This window comes from Peromyscus eremicus, chromosome 19, assembly GCF_949786415.1.
Source record: "Peromyscus eremicus chromosome 19, PerEre_H2_v1, whole genome shotgun sequence".
Lineage (NCBI taxonomy): Eukaryota > Metazoa > Chordata > Mammalia > Rodentia > Cricetidae > Peromyscus > Peromyscus eremicus.
Genome location: NC_081435.1, coordinates 42,049,496 through 42,071,897, shown reverse-complemented (window position 1 = coordinate 42,071,897; position 22,402 = coordinate 42,049,496). Strand labels below are relative to the sequence as shown.

Here is a 22,402-nt window from a genome sequence, read left to right as displayed (position 1 = left end):
AAAATTAATAGCCATAGTACAATTCCTTATCTTTGGATTTCTTGATTTTTTAAAATTTTTTTATTTATTGTTTTGTTTGTTTTTCAAGGGAAAGTTTCCCTAACAGCTCTGGCTGTCCTGCAACTCATTCTGTAGACCAGATCGGCCTCAAACTCACAGAGATCCACCTGCCTTTGCCTCCCAAGTGCTGGGATTATAGGTATGCGCCACCACCACCCCGGGTGGATTTCTTGGTTTTAAAAAGGAAGAACTGTTAAGCTAGGCTAGGGTTCAGATCAGAACAAGATTATGTATGTAACTCCTTCAAGAAGACACCTATAGTCCCATGTCCTATGTCTTCCTCTATCCACTCACAACTAATGTCTCTCTCTAAAATGATGCAACCTTCTCACCTTTTCCAAGCTGGCTTAGTTCAGAAATTTCATCTTGCCTATACCATAGTTTAGAATTTTTCAACAGAATTTTCCTTTTAAGCTGACCACACCTCTAATCCCAGCTAAACTAAAGCAAGATCAAAAGCTCAAGCCAGCCTGAACTAGAGAGAGACCATGCCCCACCTGCTGTGGGATGGTCTGTATGTCAAGTGTGTTGCTGATTGGTCAGTAAATAAATCACTGATTGGCCATTGGCTAGGCAGGAAGTATAGGCGGGACAAGGAAAAGAATTCTGGGAAGTGGAAGGCTGAGAGAGAGACACTGCCAGCCGCCACCATGACAAGCCGCATGGGAAGATCCCGGTAAGCCACGAGCCATGTGGCAAGGTATAGATTAATGGAAATGGATTAATTTAAGATATAAGAACAGTTAGCAAGAAGCCTGCCACGGCCATACAGTTTGTAACTAATATAAGTCTCTGTGTTTACTTGGTCGGGTCTGAGTGGCTGTGGGACTGGCGGGTAAGAGAGATTTGCCCTGACCGTGGGCCAGGCAGGAAAACTCTAGCTACACCCACCACTCTACCTCCCAAAAGCCAGAATTCACAGTTTAAGTCTCTACTTGATAATTTGTCCTTGTAAGTACAGCCATGCCCTCTTGCTCATCAATTTCATCATTAGTTCTTCACTGGCTAAACCTTTTGGGGCCACAGAGTTCTTCAAACTTTGGTCCCCCATCTATTTCCATGATCCTCTTCATTTTATCTTTGAAGGAAAAGAGGAAGAGTGAGGAAGTAGGGAAGCCTTGACTTTCCATCAATAGTGCACACCACACAGTCTTGTTTTATCCTCTATAACTCCACTTCTCTCCTATACTGGTTACAGTAACTGAATATAGCTTGGTGATAAGGTGCTTGCCTTATAGTACAAGGCACTAGAGCCAACAATCCCACACAAACACACACATACATAAAACCTTACACATCTAAGGCTGAAAACCGAAAGGTGTACTTCATGTCTGCTCAAATCGTATGTAAGCTTTGAAATATCTTCATAATCATCCAAATACCAAACATACAATAATTTGTCCAGTAAATATTAGAAGGGGGATAGGATGCAATCTAGAAAAAGAAGTTATGTTCATATTCCTTAGTCTCAGGGATCTGAACAACGTTAATGACCTTATAGAAATGCTAAGACTTAATCTGACTAAAAGAAAGGAAAAAAAAATTGTTTAAAGGGAGTTTGAATAAAGAGCTTTAAGGAAGAGAAATTCTGAGGATTCTTGCAACCCACCTAGAATCAAGTTTTCCTGACCCCACGGGTTGCTGTCTTTTAACACCACTTTACCTAGATGTAATTCATGTGTCATAACATTTGTCCTCAGACAGTGTACAATGCAAAACAAATAGTCTATTCACAGAACTGTACAGACACCACGACTACCAACTTCAAAGCTGCCTCATTACTTGAAGCAGTGGTTCTCAACTTGTAGGTCATAACACCTATGAGAGTCACACATCAGATAACCACATTACAATTCCTAACAGCAGCAAAATTACAGTTATGAAGTAGCCACAAAATAATTTTATGGTAGGGGTCACTACAACGTAAGGAACTCTATTAAAGGACTGCAGCATTAGGAAGGGTGAGAACCACTGCCTTAAAGGAATCCTGCTATCTATTGTCAGTCCCTCCCATTTTCTTCTCTCCCAAAGACAATCACTACCTTTACCTGACCTGTACCTTTACTACTGCCTTGTTCAGTTTATGTAAGTAGAGCTATATAATACATAGTATTATTCTGTTCCTTTCACTTAGAAGAATTTTCAACCTCACTTCTTTGTATTATATAATAATGTATTTCAAGGGTATGGTAAATTGCTTTAGTGAATTATTTACTAATAACGTTTGTGGTTTTCTATTTTAACCCCTGGGAGTCTAAAGATGAAAGAGGCCTTATTTTCAATACACTGAGAAAGACATCATGAAGTGAGAGATGTATAAAGAAAACAACAGGCAGATTAACAAAACAGTAGTAAAAAATATAGCATCAGAATTAAGTTGAATCTGGGAAAAAAAACAGGAAATGACAAGAGTAACAAGCTATAAAGTCCTTTGATGTCATATCAAGAAATCTGGACACAATCCTCCAAGGAATAGAGGACAGTCCCTTCAGGAACAGCAGTCTCATAGCTTTCTTCACTCTTGTCCTACAATGCCTCCAGAGAGAAAAGCCAGCCTATTGCATGCATACCCACAGGCATCACAACTAAGTGAACCATAGATTATATCATTTTGAAAGCCACTCTACAAAGCAATCTCTGATTATTAGGTCACAAAGTGATCCTTTTCTTTACAAGTCCAAAGCTTTCCCATGTACTAGTATCTACTAATGCAAGTGAAATCTCAACAGTGTAACCACTGAATGAACATATGGAGAATGGACAGACTGGATCGAAAGTCTCTAAAAGGAAGTAAACACAGACAGCCAGGCTTAACAACGACTGTGTGACAGAGATGGAAGAAGCACACTCCTGGGAAGAGCACAGATGAGAAAGGTCGTCAGCAGCTGGTGATAAAGAAACAAGGAAGTGTGATAATAGCGATACAGTCCCTGAACGGGACCAACAAAGTAATGGAGCCTTGCCCCATCTACTGCTTTTCTCAACTCCCTGTGAGGTGGATAGTACGACAGCATTTTACGAACAAAGTACCACCCTACGTCCTAACTGTCCTTAGTGCTGCACCTAAAATTCAAATACAAGCCATTATGGTAACTTTTTATTTAATAACAAACAAGTAAAGAGCAAACTAAATATCTCTTGAAATATACTAAATTTAGTCATACCATCAAACTCTAAAATGAAAACTGATCGAAATGGATTACTGCTTGCTAAAAATAAATATCCACATTATCTCAGTTTTCAGCTAGCAAATGAGTGTTTTTAAAGATGTAAGTAAAATGACTAACAGGCTTTAAAACTGACTGACTAAGGCTTTATTCACTGCACAACTGACTCAAAATTTGTCTTGAAATTGAGAGAAGCACTTAAACACAGATTGCAACTGTAGGCAAATACCAGAAAATAACTAAAATTCAGTACTATTTCTCCCAGGAAGAATATTATTAAGATTATTATTATTATTATTATTATTATTATTAAGATTTTAAAAGTACTGGTTAGTAAATGAAATAAGATTTTAGTGATACTGTAGGGGGAAAGATTATGCATCAAAAAATTGAAAACAGGGAAATAAAAAGTTTAACTCAAAAACTCAGCTTTCTACTTAAAATAACAAACAACAACTTCCATGTCACAAAAGAAATGCACAAGCACAAGCAGGCTGGCGTACCACCCATCCAGGCAGTTAAAAAGTGCCCCAAACTACGGAACTTAAAGCAAAAAAAGCTGCAGCAGGCAAAACAGCTCCGCAACAATTATTTCTTGCTTCTCAGAGCTAATGTTATTGGCATCAACGAATTTTCAGTTTTACCAATTATAATCTCTAAGTTAAGAATATTTTTGTTTGTTTGTTTTAAATGGTGCTAAATCTTTGAAATTGTAGTCAATGGAGCTATTTCTGCCTGCCTACACTTGAGAACTCACCACATATTCAATACTTTCTGGCAGCTATACACAGAAAAACAAAAAGAAAAGAAAAGGGGAGAGAGGAAGAGAGAGATATAATCAAAAATAGCCCATAATTAATTGATCACATTGTTTTGCATGCTTAATTTTCCAAGCAGTATTACTATAATTTACATCTTAAAAATTAATCTTAAAGTAACATTAAACATGCAGTATCCTACAATGCCAAGGTACTTATACTTATTGAAAAGTAATAATCAATCCAGTAATAATATCAACGCAATGTTCCTAATATCAAAAGCTAAATGTGCTATTAAGTTTATTTATTTACTTATTCATTCATTCATTCATTTATTGGGTTTTTTTTTCGAGACAGGGTTTCTCTGTCCAGGTGCCTGTCCTGGATCTCGCTCTGTAGACAAGGCTGGCCTCAAACTCACAGAGATCCACCTGGCTCTGCCTCTCAGAGTGCTGGGATTAAAGGCGTGCACCACCACCCAGCGTGCTATTAAGTCTAAATGAAAATTTAAGCACAGTTCCTAAATAATGATTTTTGTATTAAGAAAGTATTTACTAAAGTAGTAGTACTTTAATGGTGATTAAGATAATCAATTATATCACTTCTTTTGTGTGCTCTACTTCCTAAAGAAAAAATAATATGTGAAGTAATTGGATGTAACTATAAAGTTCAAGCGTGAAAAGTTATGAACCCACCCCCCCCCAAAAAAAAACCCTACTGAAATAAGCATAACAAAACATACTTGGTTTCATCCATCACTTCTACTTCTGTAGGGGCTGTGATGGGCGCATTTGATCGTCCTGCCGTGGGGTCATCTGTGTTTAACTCTCCATTTGTAGAACTTACAACCTGTTTTATAAGGAGAGAGAAAGAATATTTATATATATCAAACACATATACATAATAACAGATACTAAGTAAAGATTAAGGAATTTAAATTAGAAAGTTAATGAGGAACACAAAATAATTAGTAGATCAAAGCTATCTAACATGTACTTTTGACTTACTTCCTTTCCATCTTTAAACTTCTATTTTCTGCTTTTTTCTAGAAACTACCTCCTACACTGAGATTTCCATCAGTTGCCCTTGTGTGCCCATCTTCTTGGCACAGTACATATGATCTACTTTCCCTCTTCGATTTGTAATCACGGAGACTTCCAACTCACACTGCCCATTTTAAGGAACAACAGAACCACCCATTCACTTCATTGTGTAAACCCCACATCTGATCTGTAAGTAGGTCCTCTGAGATATTCCCTCAAACACATACTATCTAGTCAGTTCTCATTACCTCTATTACCACTAGGACTCCAGTACCAAAACAACATGATCTTTCCTAAGGGCAAAAAAGCTATTAGTCTTCTATTCTGACTTGTATCACAAGTAAAATACATCATCCACAAAGCAACCAGAGTACTCCTTTCCAGGTATAAATCTGTGATAATTCCCTTCTGAAAAGTCCCAACCTTTGGCTTCTCATTTAACTTAGAATAAAAAGCTGTATTCCTTACCCCACATGCTACAGTCCCACATAATCTACTGTCTGCCTACCTCCTTAACCCCTTAGCTCACCAGCCTCTATCTAACACATCAAGTCAGGCCTTAGCACTGATCACCATCACTGGCTAGGTTCTACAATGACCAATAGGTGGTCTTACTTCTCAGATCCCCAGACAGCACCTCTATGACATGCTTTTTCTACCATATGCCTAAAATTTCCACACAGAAAGTCTTTTATGCTGTACTTTATTTTTGATTCTTTGTATAAGTCATTTGGGTTGATTTTTATTCATGTATTTGTTTATTTTTATGTTTGACACATGGTATCTCTTTGTGACCCAGGATATCCTGGAACTTTAACTCACTGAGTTCTGCATGCCTGTGCTTTCCAGGTGCTAGGATTAAAGGCACACATCTACACCTGGCTTCTTTGTAAGCTTTTGGTTTTGTCTGGATGTTCTTATTTCCTGATTTACCTCTTTTGTTCTTAATATTCTGCCTCTATTAAAACTATTTCATAAGAACAGTAATCTCATCTTGCTCTCTAATATACCTAACACAGAACAAGCCTTCTACCTATTTGTCAGAAAAAATAAATACAGCCATGCATGAATGATATTCTAAGACTTTTAAGATTAAAGTAACAAAATTCCTAAATTACCCAAGGTCCTAAAATACAAATTCACTTAGTTACCCTATTCTTTTATTTCCTCTTAATACTAAACTCGAAAAGATACTCACATCCCATGCTTCCCTTATTCCTAAGGTCCTTCCATTCACTTTCTCCTTATCATCACTCCATCTGCTCTGACATTACTTTCAAACTGAAAATTCTCTTGAAAACAATGAGAAAGTCTGAAAACTGTATTCTGTGAGCTTTGCTCGTGCCTCATTTTCCTACAAAATTTCTGTATCTGTTGGCATCAATTAGCTGATCACTCTTCTCTCTACATAGACTTATATAGAGTCTATACTAAGATGGATCCATACCCCAAACTAGCTATACCACTACCAGTGAAGCAAGCGTGAGAAAGATACTCTGATCTTGCTAAATCTCAGTGCCCTCAACTATGACATGAAACATGGCCGTGTCTAACTATCAGCTGGAATGGGACCAATACATACAGCCAGAGATCAAGCAATCAGCCAGCTTTTTGCAGAGGGACGTTACAAAGGAGAAATGAAGGCACACATTATAGGGAAGCCCAAATCAATCAACTAAGCAAATACATTTGTTAAAATTTTATAAGTCAAATTCTAAAGAATGGGTCTATTTAGCTGGCATTTCTAGAATTTTAACTACACTATAAGATTGAAATATCAGGGTTTTTTTTTCAGGATGACTTATTTTCAGGAAAGTTTATAAAAATGACAGATAATCTGAAGTTTGGCATTTCAGAGCATAATGAGGTATCTTATGGTTTACTGTTGTAATGCTTGAAGACTTTCTGCTCTGACACTCCAACTTTGAGGGGAAAGAAAACCACCACATCATAGTTAGTATTTTAAGAACTGACTCTAGTTTCACTACCAAGTTTCAGAGGACAGGAGGAGAAAGCCCACAAGCAATTCCCACAGAAGCCATTCTCATAGTTAGATATGACAGAGCAGGCCTCACACAAAGCAGCACCTCTGTCACCAAGGACTTGTGAGGAAGTGGGTTGAGCCAGGAGTCTGCAGCACCACCCAGGCTGTCTCTGCCTCCCAAGTGCTGGCATCACTATGCTTGGCTCATGGGCAAGGATTTTCAAAAGCAAAGTTGATATTTTCCAATATAACAAACTCATAAAAACTACTTATACTTATACCTTTCCAATTTCTATTTTATTTCTCAAAGGCATGGTTACCAAGCATACAGTACAGACTCACAATACTAATGAATCAGATAGCCATCTATCCATTAAATATATCAGAAATACTAAAACACACATATAGCAGCATTCTCTAAGACATTTATTAAAAACCATGATATATGTGAGATATAGTTAAAAGAATATTTTTCAGAGTTTATTGAACCCACACTAGTAGACACATAAATCACTACATACTCTGAAAACTATAACTAGAGAATAACTGATAGTTGTCATTTTAAAAGATGACACCACAGTAAAATGGCTTTCTCATGGACCACGGGTATGATTCACCACAACCAGTTTTCATTGTCTTTACACCAAGATAAGGTAGGTTTTCAATTTAACTTTCACTAATAGAGACATTAATCGTAGCAAATTTCTCTGAGTATTCAAATCTTTGGAGAGGTTAATGTAAAATGTTATTAAAACAGAAGATCACAATAAATGAATCATACCGATTCACACCAATGTGACTCACCAGGAAACTTCCTAAACTAACGAGGGTGGAATTATTTACACAACAGAAACGATAACTACATCCTTCAATAAATGCTCTTTTGTAGCTATCAATACCCTAGAAAACTATAGAGAGTAGATGGAGTTACAATAGTCACTCAGTCTTGTTCCTCATTATTAACTCTGCACCGTTAATGACCCGATAGAAGACTAAGACTGGTTTTAGAAAGGTCTTAAGAAAGGTCATATACACAATAAGCACAGCTGAGAGCTGTCTACGAAGTAAAAAGCACTCTTCTCCTGTTTAACCATGTATATTTGCTACCACTGCAAGATACTTCTGTTTGCATAACTTTATGTCAGTATTATCTATATTTGAATCTGATATTGTACAAGCAAAGACATCAGACTACTTATTACAATGATGTATATTCTTTCATTTTCCTTAACAGTACCTGGCCACATGTGTCTTTTAGATGATTTGTGATTCTATACCTGTCTTGGCCTAGGTTCTCAAAAATCACATCATTCCTAAGGCTCAAATAAAAAACTTCCCAACCATAAAAGATTCCCAAACAATCAGGAGTTAATTCAGCACACTAGTATCCTTAAGGTTTTTCTTCTTCTGTTTGCTTACAGTTGCCAACTACTGTAGAATCCACTTTCAATGGTGATGAGCTAAATGGAGCTGTACTCCAATAAAAGGCTCAGCTATGATGGAATTGGAGGTTACTACTATCTGTCAAGACCAGTACATTTTAAAAGCTAGTTTTAGAGATCTGATCAGCCAGGCAGAAATACATCAAACTGGGGTGGCAACTGTGCTCCTAATTTCCTAGCCCCCAGATGCAACCAAACTCTACTTTCTATATTTCCAATCATTTCATTTCTCTCACCTCTACTACTCAGTCCTGCAACTCAACTATAGACTTTTTTGTTTTGTTTTTTGGTTTGTTGGTTTGATTTGGTTGTTCAAGACAGGGTTTCTCTGTGCAGCAGCCCTGGCTGTCCTGGAACTCCCTCTCTAGACCTAGTTGGCCTCAAACTCATTGAGACCAGCCTGCCTCTACCTCCTGAGTGCTAGGATTAAGGGTGTGTACCACCATGCCCTGCTGACTTTTTTGGTTTTCTAAAAACACCTGTACCCCAGACTATAAGCCTTGAAGTTGGGGCAATCCTCCTTCAGCCTCCTCAGTGTTGGGATTGTAGGCATGAGCTAACACGGCCAGCTTCAGCTATAGACTTCTCAGAGTTTTGTCTCTGACTCATACTTCTCTCCCTTTAATCAAGTCTTTACCAAAGGGAATCTTTAAGCTTCCAGTGTAAGAAGACAGGTTGAAGCTGCTTCTTTGTGACACCATGAAGAAGTGTCAAGATGAAGAAATTTATACTTCATTCCAAAGAGATACAGTGGAAGAACACTGGAAACAAAGTGATAGAACCAATGGCAAACACAGATGCAGAAGAAAGAAGCCCCTGCACAGCTTTCCAGGGGAGGAGGGACACAGCCCTGCACAGCTCTCCAGGGGAGGAGGGACACAGCCCTGCACAGCTCTCCAGGGGAGGAGGAACACAGCCCTGCACAGCTCTCTGGGGAGGAGGGATACAGCCCTGCACAGCTCTCCAGGGGAGGAGGGACACAGCCCTGCACAGCTCTCCAGGGGAGGAGGAACACAGCCCTGCACAGCTCTCTGGGGAGGAGGGATACAGCCCTGCACAGCTCTCCAGGGGAGGAGGGACACAGCCCTGCACAGCTCTCTGGGGAGGAGGAGAACAGAAGTACCCATCTAAAGTTAAGCAAGGATACCTTGATGAAAAGAAACCAGCAACCCTGCCCAAAGAACAAGCACACAGTTTATACAAGCCTTGAAAGTACTTCGGAGTTCAGTTAGATAGTAACTCCTCTAGTGTAACAAGTTGTCAGCGTAGAAGAGGTCCTTTCTACCACTCCCCATACCTCAGAGTGCTGTGGCCAGGTATCATCTTAAGAGTGAACCTAGTATTTAAGATTAAATTACCCTGGGAGCCTGATAACAAGGAACAATCATAGTTCAGGAACCTGGATCCAATCCAACACAGCTTTAAGTGAGAGCTAATTACAGCAGGCAGTCATAAAGAAAGGAAGAGTCAGCAGCCTCAGCTTGGGCAGCAAAGGGTATGGTGGCCAGCAACCCTACCCTCAGTCACTAAGAGCTTGCCTATCACCTAGGAATTACTGTGAATTCCAAGAAGCCCAAGCCAGTCATCAGCTGATAAGCCAGTCTCTGAAACCACATTCTGCCACAAGGTTCACTGCCGTAAGGACTGAGAACTCTGAAGTACCAATGGACCACTTGACATCTGCAGCCTCCAGCAGAATTCACTATTAGGCAGATTTTCAAAGTAGAAACTTTCAGGTGTGGTAGTGCATGCCTTTAATCCCAGCATGCAAATGCAGTGGCAGGCTGATTCTCTGTAGGTTCAAGAACAGCTTAGCCAACGTATCCAAGGCCAGGACAGCCAGGGTTACATAAAGAGACTATGTCTCAAAAAACAAGCAAACAGTGAGTGGGAGACGGTCTGACTGTGTAGGTCTGGATGCTGTGCTTGCTTCTCTAACTCCCCAATACACTAAGGGGACATCTCTGACTAGAACATTTAGACATCCCAGCATGTATAAAGAGATGGGACCAGCAAAGTGGTCCACCAACTGCAAAGCTAAGGATGCTTACCAGAGTCTCCTGCCACATAAAGAATAGAAGCTACTAAAAGGAAAGACGTTTTTGTCAGTTACTTCAGACTTGTCCAGTCCAGGCTCAGCCAGGAGGGTGAAGAGAAAAAAAACAAAAAAAGACTCTCCAGGTTCAACAGATCCCTACCTACCTTCGTGCCTCTACCTGAAGACACCAATTCTATTATTTTTAAGTGAGATAACATTTTATTGAATGGCCACCTCTATAAGCAGGGTATTTTGTGATACCCTTCACAATTCCTATCACTTCCACTCTCCCAACAACCATATAATTCCTTTTTATCTTTCAAAATTGTGCCTGGGTTTAATGTTATGTTCTCTGATGAAACTTCTGCTCTTACGGACTGGGCAATATTCTGGTTATGTTCTTTTCATTTATATTGTTAAAGGTTTATTAGCATATATTAATTAGGCATAATTTCACACAGGTATTTACTTCATATTCACCCCATTACTCTCTCTTGTCCTCCTCCCCTTCTACTGATCTCCTTCCTCTTCCCAGCTAGTCCTCCTACATTCAGGACTTTTTGGCATGGGGAGAGGGACCAGAGTCCTATGGGAACTATGGGAACATGAGTTACAGGTTATTTGCAGAGTACTGAGAACTCACATGTGGCTACACCACTGAACGTTTGTAAGACTCCACTTTTAGGACCCACCAAGAAGGCACTCTAAGACTCCATCTGCTTCCCTCTATGCTTCCCCATTTTTCTCTGACTATGCTCTTAGCAGCATCTTAATTTTACTTTGTGTTTAAAAAAAGCCTTTTATGGTTGTTTTTTTTAACAGTTCTTACATTTGTCTAGTTTACATTTTCTCATTAGGCCATCTTTTTTAGCTCTTCTTTGTCTTTCTTCATAATAGTCTTCACTTCTCTTCCTTTCCTCTTCTATTTAACCCTGCTTCCTCCTCTGTTTTTCTCCTTTCCCTGTTCTGCCCTTTAGTTTTACAGAACATTACATTATCTTTGCTATTTTCCGTTCTGTAGTCACTGGCAGTGCATCAGTGGGCTGTAACGGATATTAAGTGCATTTCTCTATCACGTATGTTTTTTAATTGCTGCTGTTATATCAGTGATCAGCATGTTTTGTACTCTGAGTGGTACTGAGGCTGAGCTCAAAGGAACTGCTCATTAAGAACAACCTGAAAAACAAGAGAGATAAGCAGCAGACACAGAGGTCACAGGACAAGCAAAAAGGCAAGGCAGCACAGTATATCCAAGAGGCCAGAAGCCACTGACACAGTTGAAATGTCAGACAAAGAATGCAAAACCTACTTCTAAAAGCAACAAATGACTCCTAGGAGGTCAAGTCCACAATAAGGAAATCAATTCAAGATATAGATACAAAAATCAGCAAGATAGAAGAAAGTCTGTAAGAACAGAGATTTTGTGGGAGGGGGTGGGAGGGACTCTGGAAATAAAAAACTCAGCTAAAGGGTGGAAAACACCACGCACAGACCAGGTAGAGCAGAAGAAAGGATATCAGGGCCTGCAGAGAGGTTGAAGAAACACTACATTCAACATAAACAAACAATCAGCAAGAATGACACCCACAGGAAAGAACTCTGGGTCATGTTCAAGAAAACTAAACATCCATGGGGTAGAAGCAGAAGCTGAGACCACCAGAAGGAAGAAGCTTCTCATGAAAATTCATAAAATAAGGGATTAAGAGGATGATACAAAGTATCAATGAAACAAAGGAGTTGCTTCTTTGAAGATATAAACAAGATTGACAAACCTTTAGCCAAATTAACCAAAACAAAGAGACAGAAGACCAAAATAATAATATAATATAATATAATATAATATAATATAATATAATATAATATAATATAATATAATATAATACAATACAATACAATATAATACAAAATTAGAGATGAAAAGGTGGACATCACAGTTACAACGAAATCCAGAGGATCCTTAGGGAATGCTCTGAAAACCTCTATTTTTAAATGATGGAAAAATCTAGAAGAAATGAATAAATTATATTTATATAGCACTATCTACAAAAATTAAATCAGCAAGATTTAAACAACATAAATGGGCAATAAGATAGAAGCAGTGAGAGTCTCCTAACAAAGAAAAGCCCAGGACTGGAGGGACTCACTGCCAAATTCTCCCAGAACTAAGAACAAATGAACATTAGTGTTTTTCAAATACTTTTTTAAAACAGAAAAGGGAAACTATTCCAAAATCAATCTTCAAAGAAAATGTTACCAATACCAAAACCACAAAAGGAAACAATAGAAAGATAAAAGTGTCAATTTCCTTGATGAACAGAGATGCAAAAATTCTCAATAAAATACTGGCAAAGCTGAATTGAAAAACATTAAAAAGAATCATACTCCACGACTAAATTTACTTCTTTACAGGGAATGTATGAAAGATTTACTATATACATATAAATAAATGTAATACTATATGCAAACACACTTGGGAAAAGAAATCACATGAATATCTTACTAGATGTATTACCAGAGTTCTGCATCCCCATAATAAAAGCTCTGAAAAAAACAAGGAATAGCCAGAGCATACCTCAACATCATAAAAACTATACACAACAAACAATATACTAAATTGGAAAAACTAAACACATTACCTCTAAAATCATGAATGAGATAAAGATGTCTGGTAACTCTACTTCTATTCAATACAGAGCTTAAAATTTTGGATAGATCAATATAGCAAAAGAAAGAAATAAAAGGCATACAAACAGGAAAGGAAGAAATCAAATTACCTCCATAAGAGGATAACAGGGTTCTTCTATACTTCCAAAGACCTCAAGGATTCTGGTAAAAATCTCTTACATCTATGAAACACCTCAGCAAGGTAGCAGGGTACATAATCCACACTCAAATCAGTAGCACTTTTATACCGAGAACAAATTTGCTGATTCACAAGAGCTTCAAAGCAAAAATACCCAGTCATAAAGCTAAGCAAAAAGATGAAAGACTACAAAGAAAAATTTAAAAAGAGAAATTGAAGAAGGTAGAAACAAGAAAAAGAATTCCCATAATCTTCAATTCATAAAAGCAGTACTATGAAAGTGGTCACATGACCAAATGGGTTAATGTTCAACCTAATCCCCAATAAAACTTCAATGACACCTCGACAGAACGAGAAAACAGTTCTAAAATTCACACGGAAGCTCCAAGGCCACGGTAATCATAAGCATTAAGAGCAAGGGTGAGGGTACAGACGTCAAATTACACTATGAAGATTTACTAATGAAAACAGCAGTGTGCTGGCACAGAAACACACACAAACCCATGGAACAGAATAAAGGGTCCAGAAATAAAGCCACACGGTTCCAACCACCACAGACACTGGAGTAAAGACAGCCTCCTCAACAAACGCTGCTTGGAAAACTGGCTATTTGCATGCAGAAGAATGAAGACTAGATCTCGATCTACCACCCTGCACAAAAACCCGTTAAAATGGATTAAGAGACCTAATGTAAAATGTGAAGCCTGAAACTGCACAAGGAAAGAAAGGGAAAACAGTTCAAGATATGAACATCCAAGAACTAAGAGCTGTGGCTGAGTGGAATTAGAAAGCTTCTGCATAGAAAATTGGCAGAGTAGAGAGACAGCCTACGGGAGAAAATGTCTGTCATGTATGCATCTGAGTGAAGGTTAGTATCTACAATCTATATATTAAAAAAAAAAAAAAAACTAAAAAAATTCAACACCAAAAGTTCAGATCATTCTATGAATAAATTGGCAAATCAACACATTTTTAAAAATAAGAAAATACAAATGACTAGGAAACGCATGCAAAGTATTCAAAACCCTTAGCTGTCAGGGGACAGCGACTGAAAGGCACATCAGCACTCCATCTCATCTTGAGTCGAACCAGCTAGCAAACAAGGCCAAGCATGGTGGAGCACCCCTTTCATCCCTGTGCAGGGAGGCAAAAGTAGGCAGATCTCTGGAGTTTGAGGCTGCCGGTGGCCTGTGTCCACACAGTGAGACTCTGTCTTAAAAAGAAAAAACAAAAATCCAACAGCATTAGCTGGTAAGGATAGGGGTGGGAGGAAGGAACCCTTAAACCCTTCTAGTGTGCCAGTAAAGTAGTGCAACCAATGCAGAAATCAAGATGACTCTTCTTCCAAATTCAAAACTACAATTACCACATGCTCCAACTGTACCACTTCTAAGTATATACCCAGAGGAATCTGAGCAAGAATACTACAGATACCTGGGCACCCATGCTTAGTGATAAAGTATTCACAGCAGCCAACATAAGGAACCATCACCAATGCAAATCAGTAGACGAACAAACAAGGAAAATAAGATAGACATAAACTATATATATAGAAAGAGAGAGAGAGAGAGGGGGAGAGTGTTGCAAGTGTGAGGGTAGTAGGCATGATTGTGTGTGCATTTTCCCATATAGAGAGAGGCCAGAAGTTGACATCAGGTATTTTTTTTTATTGCTCTACAATTTCTTTGTTAAGAAAGGGGTCTCTTGCTGAATCCAGAGCCCATTGATTCCAGCTAGTCTAGCTGGTTAGCTTTCCTGGGGATCCTGTCTCTGGCTGAGGTTACAAGTATGCACCACTGGGACTAGCTTTACATAATCTTCTTTATGTTTCCCCAGGATCTTCAGAATAAAATTCAAAATTAGTAAAAAGGACTACTACATCCTTCACAATTTAAAACCCACACAGCTCCCAGTTTCATTTCTTACAAACACCCATAACTACTGAGTTCAATTCCTAAGTGTATCCCTCTCCTCAACAACTTTATGCATGCTGTTTTCTCTGCCTGAGACACTCCTCTTTCCCCTACTGCCTTCTTCAGCTGATATCGCTACTGATGCTTTTGTATTCATAGTATTTTTTACTTGAAAATTTGAATCATTAATCCAGGCCATTTTTAGGTATCTTTTCTCTAAATACTCTCCTACCACTGTGCTATACCTACCTATCACAGCCTCCTGTCTCTCCACTCTTCTTTTCATCCCATGAGCCCACAACAGTGCCTAACACCTAAAAATAACTTACATAGCTATTTCTGAATAATGAATGGCCAAAATTATAAATGGCAGGTCTCTTTCCCAGCAATATCCATTGCAATGATTCTATAGGCTAACAGAGATGGGCACACTAAATTCCTCAGTGGCTCTCCGAAACATACACAGGCAAGAATAGACTCAAAATAACATCTTCAGATATACTAATTTATTCTTCATTTTTTCTAACAGAAAGAGTTTCTTAGATGTATAGCTACATATTTCCATTATTTCACTAAATAAATATAAAAGGAAGAAAAAGTGAATTTGACAATGTTTTCTCTTGGCTATGTCTTTATAATTCACTTTTAGGAAGTGAATAAAATAAGGTTGTTCACTGATTTACAAAAGCAATTGGTTGTACTTAGCTAGCACTTTGAAAATCGCAGTCTTTATCATTTTGGTAGCATGTACATCTGGTCTGTTAAATTATTATCATTTATCACAGGCAGAAAGTTCAAGTTTAGACTCTGCTACTCAGCTTCCATTAAAAGCTCATCAGGGGCAGAAATATGGCTCAGTCAGTGAAGTAGCTACCATGCCAGCACAAGAACCATGTTTGGATTCCCCAATAACTATGTAAAAACCCAAGTAAAGACAGTAAATGTCTGTGACTCCAGCATCAGTTAAGTAGAGATAAGTAGATCCCTAGAGCTCATTGGCCAGTCAGCCTAGCCAATCAGTTAACTACAGGTTTGGGGAGAGACCCTGTCTCAAAAAAATAAGATGGGAAGCAAGTGAAGAAGCTATCTGTCATAGACCTCCAGCTTTCACATATATGCAAATGTGACCACAATCACTTGAACACATATATATACTATACACAGAGCATACCCAAAATAAGAGCTATCTTATGTGTCTTTCTTTAAGTCAAAAGCTTCAAGAAATTTTATCATGGTCAACTCTAAACAGCCTAGAATATTTAATAGTGCTTCACTGTTCCACATAAAAAACTACAGTGACGGAGGTTACTGCTGACTAGGAAAAGCCTATGGAAAGTAACTGCTAAGGCTGGGTTTGCAGCTTCATGTTAGAGCTCTTGCCTAACATGCTAAGATTTTACACACACACACACACACACACACACACACACACACACACACACACGATTTAATCCTTCAAAAAGGCCAAAACAAAAGCAAGTTTTTAAAAACACTGTACCACTTCCCTTTATAAGACATGAGAATAACAGAACACACATTGCTTCCCTTTCTACCTTTATTTAGATCAATTATAGTATTCAATTATAATATTCACAGTAGTTAGTTTTTAGGACTTTCCTTTCATTCTTATTAGTTTTAATTTATACTTTCATTAGTCTAAGTATACATAATCATAATAATTCAAGTAATTCTGAATGTGCATAAGATAATTTGCAAATGAATTAAATAAATCCAATCTTTATTTTACAATGGGATAAGATTCTGGCACTGCAATACTTGAGGTATTAGTAAATTACTCATTAAAGTTTTTAAAATGTTTACTGTATTAAGTCATTTAAGAATGAAAAGAGACGGGAGTGAGGGAAAACTGTGGTCAGGAAGTAAGAAAAAGAGAAGAAATGCAAAAAAAAAAAAAACTGAAAAGAAATGTAATCAATAGAATGAGCATAATTTCTTATTTTCATCTACGTATTCATTCTATTACTAGAATTCTACTGGGTAAACACATTATTGAATATCAGAATGAAGCTGGATGGAGTCTTAACAGACAGAAAGGTTTTGGAGAGAAAGGAAGGAAGTCCAAGTCCTCCACGGGAAAGCGTGACTGCTGAGGGGTGAACAACATCAGACTCACTCCTCCTGGGAAACACAAGAGGAATAACAGGCTAGGAAAACAGACTCCAAGTAATGCTAGAAATGTAGGACAGATTTCTATCAGAGCCTTAGTCGCTACATATCTCCCTGGGCACTAGCAAAACATGGAGCATAACACAAACAAGTGAACTCAGAAGCAAGTAAAAATATATGTAAATATTTTATGCAAATTAAATATACTTTGCTCATTTAACTTTTCCTGAGTCTGTCACTCCTGAATTCATATAACTAACTATTCAAATATTTCTACTACATATTACTAAAAATCTAAAATGTAATGGTGAGGAAAACAAGATAGCTCCTAAGACTTAATTTTTAACTGAGTTTTAGAATTTAAATAAAATGATTCAATGTAGATTATGCTGATAATATGTATTAAATGTATTAAAAAGAATGTAAAATTGATAAAGTACAATGGAAAATTGTTCAAGTAGAAATATGCAGAGGAACAAAACCAAAACATAAGGTTTTCCAACTGAAACAGGTTGAGATAACGATCAGTAGGTACTTTAAGCTAGCATTTAGACTGCCCTGAAGAGGCACTTTAAAGACCTATGAGGCTGCAGTCTGCCCTGTCTCTACAATCACACCTAAACAGTTAGACTTAGAGGCGGGGCAGTGAAGAGCAGTAGCTGGCTGCTCCCATGAGGAAGTGATGGAAAGAGGAAGCAAACCATAAGGAAAGACCTGCTTTAAATGTGCAGAAACCACAGCTACTGAGTATCTATAAATGGGAGAGCCCAGCAGCTATTTTCTCTAAGTGCAACAGGGCCATGTTTCCAAGTAGTACAGATGAAAAAGTTGAGATATCTATGAAGGAAACTTGAAGGAAGCAAAATCAGTAAAAGGGGGGAAAGTTTTGTAAATGTTTTGTTTAAAGCATTAATAAAGATATTTAGCTTAACATTTAAAAATCAAGTTCAACTCAAGCTCATTTTTCCTAACTTGTCATGAGTAGGACTTAACTATTGTTGCTTGTACTTGCAAAAATGAACCAAGGCAAACTGTAGCATCCCTGGTGGTCTTCCTGCACTGTGTTAACTTTGCTTTTGGTTAAGTAACAAAGGAATAGAATTATGGAGAGAATTTGGCAACAAGCTTTCATAAGGATAGAGTATCATGCCATGAGCTCAAAAAAAGGTTAGTTGTATAAATCTGGGGAATAATCACTCATGCAAAAATCAGAAAATACCTGGACCGAGCCACCATGTCTGTCTGCTGCAAGGTGAGCTCTCAAATGGTGGGGATTTGCCTGCTGGGAGTCCCAAGCTGCCCTGTGGTCTGCCGACTGCCATTTATTTAATGCATGTGCCATGCATGGAAGAAGAAAAACCCAATATGTTAAACATCTCATTCTTATAATATACAAAACAAATGTATAAAAGGAAATTTAAAATAGCCTTACTATTCTGAATCATACATACAGTTATTTATCTCTGAAGATGAAAGATAATTTTTTATTGTTAAATTGAGTAATAATCAGCAATAAAAATAAGTTAGACCCACAAAATTTGATAAGTAGAGAATTTGGGAAGTCACAGATTCCACCAAGTTCATAAATGAATGAACCAAGAGCCAGTGAGTAAAGGGACAGGAGTGCACCGGAAGCCGTCACCCGCTTCCTTACAGAACCTCAGTGGTTCCTCCATAAGGAGTGAGTTCAGCAATGTGAACAGAATAATCCTTAAAAGGTTGAGATCCTAGGAAATGTTTCTCTCTTTTACTGTATTCTTTTTCTACTGCAAGTATAACAGGAGAAAACAGAAAAGGTCTTTGAAAAGTAAAAAGCACAATACTATGAAATTATAATAAAATAAACAATTTAAAAAGTGATCATCTCACAATTATGAACCTCTTAACTTCTTTATTTTTTTAAAAAAAAAATTGGTTCTATTTAAAGAGCCTTCTTTTATGAAACAGACTGAAAATTGTGGATTTTCTTAGTCCCTTTGGTAAATCTGTATGGGATACGAGTTTTCGACTAGTAAAAATTAGAACGGCTTCTTAATTGCAATCAATTTCTCTCTATTTCAGGAGCACAGAGAAAGCACTAAGAGAAGGGCGAGTTCTGAAAGTCTGGTTCTGAACTAGTAACTTTAGATAAACTCTTCCATTTCATGGATAAAGACACAGACATTCAATCCTATCCTAAGGTCACGGACATAGTGGGGATTCCCACCAGAACCAGCTTCAACAGTGCTACCAAGCTCCTGACACTGACTACACATGTTCTAAAGTCTCTGGCGCTCTTTTTTTTTTTTTTTTTTTTTTTTTTAACCAAATTGCACAAAATCTTGCCACAAAATGTCAAGTATGCTCGGCTATAAAGAGAGCCTAAGTACACTAGAGGCCAAAGTGACCCTTTCTGGAAAAGAAGTTAAATGTAAGTAGAAAGACACGGAAAAAAAATCATCCTGGGAGTAAGCTTCCTAAATTCAACTGTATAATGTGAAACTACATAGGCCATGGCATGAAGTTTGCCATCAAAACCACTGTGAGAGAGAGTTCTGTCTTCATCACTCTCTAACTGCATAGTCGGAATTAGTGGATTTGTAGCTGACACTGAATAAATTATGGGAAATCGAATCTAAAAAGGCGCTAAAATTGAGACAGATAATCTGTGGCAACTGGCAACAGACCTCTGTGAGAAAATATTCAAAACTATGCACGCTCTTTCTGTATAAACACTAGCACGTACCTAACATTTTATATGTAACTGTAGCTCTCCTGAACTTCAACCACTGACTCTGTTCTCTGTCTGCAGTCATTAAAATGTTCAGTCCTTTAAAGAAACTCATGTTTTTCCTCTTTGGGACTGTGAACATGGGGTCTGTCACTAAAAAAAAAAAAAAAAAAAACTGTCCACTGATGCATGGATATTTAAGAACTTTTTCTATTCACTTTTCTTTAGCAAGGAGACTGTACACTCAGATCTCAAATCCCATACATAGCCCTATTGCGAAGGATTAATGAAACATTACACATACACAGAAAATCTTCCCTACATTTAGTGCAAAAAGAACTACAAAGAAAATACAGAGCCCACCCTTAGAGAGTTTACACTAAAATAGCTATGTCTGTGACGAGCAGGAAGTTAGAAGCCTGAAAGCATTTAAGTTATGATGCAATTCAATACTGCAGGCTTCCCTTCCTACAACAGCTTGAGTGAGAAGTTTAGAGAGGACCAGTTGCCGACATTCTCCCAGGAACATCCAAGAAATGAACGCTAGTTTAGAAAACAGAAACACTAGATCTTGACTTCTGAGCCTTATATTTACATAGTTATCTTGTCAGATCATTCAAGTTACCAACTAATTGTTATTTTATAGTTGAATTAATTCATGAGACTTTTCAGTGTGCCAATTTTTCTGTGTCCAACTCTTAAACCAAATCTTTCTAAATGAGCTCACAGCACGTGTTGTTAAAGATGCCCGGAAGTGAGCATTTGTTCAGCTGTACGCTTTTAATGACTGGACTCTGCCCTTTAGTTGTCATCTTGTTTTAACCATCACTTGGACTTTAACGGGATAAAAGAAGTGAAAATACAAAGAAGCAAGACAGAATCTAAACAGGGCTATAACTAAGAATTTCTAGACACTCTGATTCAAGGAGATAGGAAAATTCTTAAGCAGAAAGAAAATCCTCTTGCAAAAAGAGACATGAAAGCACTGCTGAAGTTTTCAACAGCTGCCCCTGGCCTTCCCCGGAAAACATGAACTCTTCACGCTCCATCTTATCTCACTCACTTTCTTATATGCCTTGTCTCCAATTTACAATCTCTTCCAACAAACTGGGCTGACCTATATTCCTCAAACAAATAATCAATGATTTTTAGCATCTTGCTTTTCTGTTACCTTTCTCTTCTTTTCCCAAGCCTTCTGCTTCCTCCTCTCTTTTTCCCTATCTCCTGCTCACTACTCTTTAAATGCCTTTATTCCATTATTTGCCTAAAGAAGTCTATTTACTCTGCAGGTTCATCACAAGAAACAACCTTTTTTGTATTAGATATGCAAATGTATATAGCATATCTTCCAAGTGGTATATTCCAAGCATATATTCCAAGTGGTACAGTTTATTCTACTTCAAAATGTAGTTATCTGTGCATTTATTACAAAAATCTCGTTAAGAGCAACACCATCCTTGAGTTAGGATTTACTAACAGTAAATGTATTTCTATTTTATTCTGTTATTAGAATTCTAATTAAAAATTATACTCTAGAAGTTAGCATGTATTATTACTACTTTATAGGTGAGAAAACAGGCCTTAAGAGATAAACTTATACAGAGTGACAACACATTCATGTTTGTCTGCTTCCAGGGACGGGTGAACTCTTAACTAAACACAGCCTAGTCACTCAGTTTAAATTACTTCTTACAGACTGTTTTTTTTGCCTCTGTATTTCTAAACACGTGAATAAAAAAATCACTTAAAACAGCAGAAATTCAGTAAATAACTTACTGAATTAACTAGAGAGAGAAAGAGCACAAGTTGTTATAATTCTAACACTTCCATTCTAACAGCACCAAATATTGCTTGCTTTGACTAATTGGTACCGTGAATAAGGAAATGATAATTACTCTGAAACTAATGGCGAAAACTGAAAATTTCCTAAAAATACAAGTACTTTCAATCCTTTCATGTGTGTATGATGTGTGACCCATTGAAGAAAAAGGCACATCTCAATAACGAAAGTAAAGACTTCATATCCAAAGGGCAGCAAACCTGGTTTTTAGACTGCTGCATCTTATCCCTGTGCTGGTGTGCTTCTCTGCTCGATGACAGAGCAGGGTCTTGCTGAACTGCACCCACCGGAGTAGGCTACAAGAGAACAACAGTTAGTGCTGGAATGGCCTGCTTCAGGATTCCCATCAAAAACAGTCTCATTAGCTGCTTAAGAGAATCAGTGAACCAATAAATGATATTGCTAAGTAAATTAAATCTTCAAGAAGCAACATTGTTCTCAAGCACATTGACAAAAGCTTCTAGGGTAAAGCAAAGAGAACACAGCTACTTTTTAAAGTATTTCTAAGACATTTAAA

The 22,402-nt window shown here is 37.7% G+C and overlaps 1 protein-coding gene across 10 annotated transcripts in view; it reads right to left on the bottom strand.

The window, feature by feature from the left end:
• The window catches only part of Csnk1g3 (casein kinase 1 gamma 3), a 90,411-nt gene that overhangs the window by 4,046 nt on the left and 63,963 nt on the right, over window positions 1-22,402 (bottom strand). For 4 of the 10 annotated variants that reach the window (XM_059246798.1, XM_059246801.1, XM_059246799.1 and 1 more), the window contains exons 10-13: window positions 22,086-22,181; window positions 18,555-18,650; window positions 4,728-4,834; window positions 3,985-4,008 (exon numbers count right to left, since the gene is read on the bottom strand). In XM_059246798.1, coding sequence (XP_059102781.1) covers window positions 3,985-4,008; window positions 4,728-4,834; window positions 18,555-18,650; window positions 22,086-22,181 — 323 coding nt within the window. The remainder of the gene's footprint in view (window positions 1-3,984; window positions 4,009-4,727; window positions 4,835-18,554; window positions 18,651-22,085; window positions 22,182-22,402) is intronic. The other 6 variants (XM_059246802.1, XM_059246803.1, XM_059246805.1 and 3 more) reach the window with 3 other exon arrangements.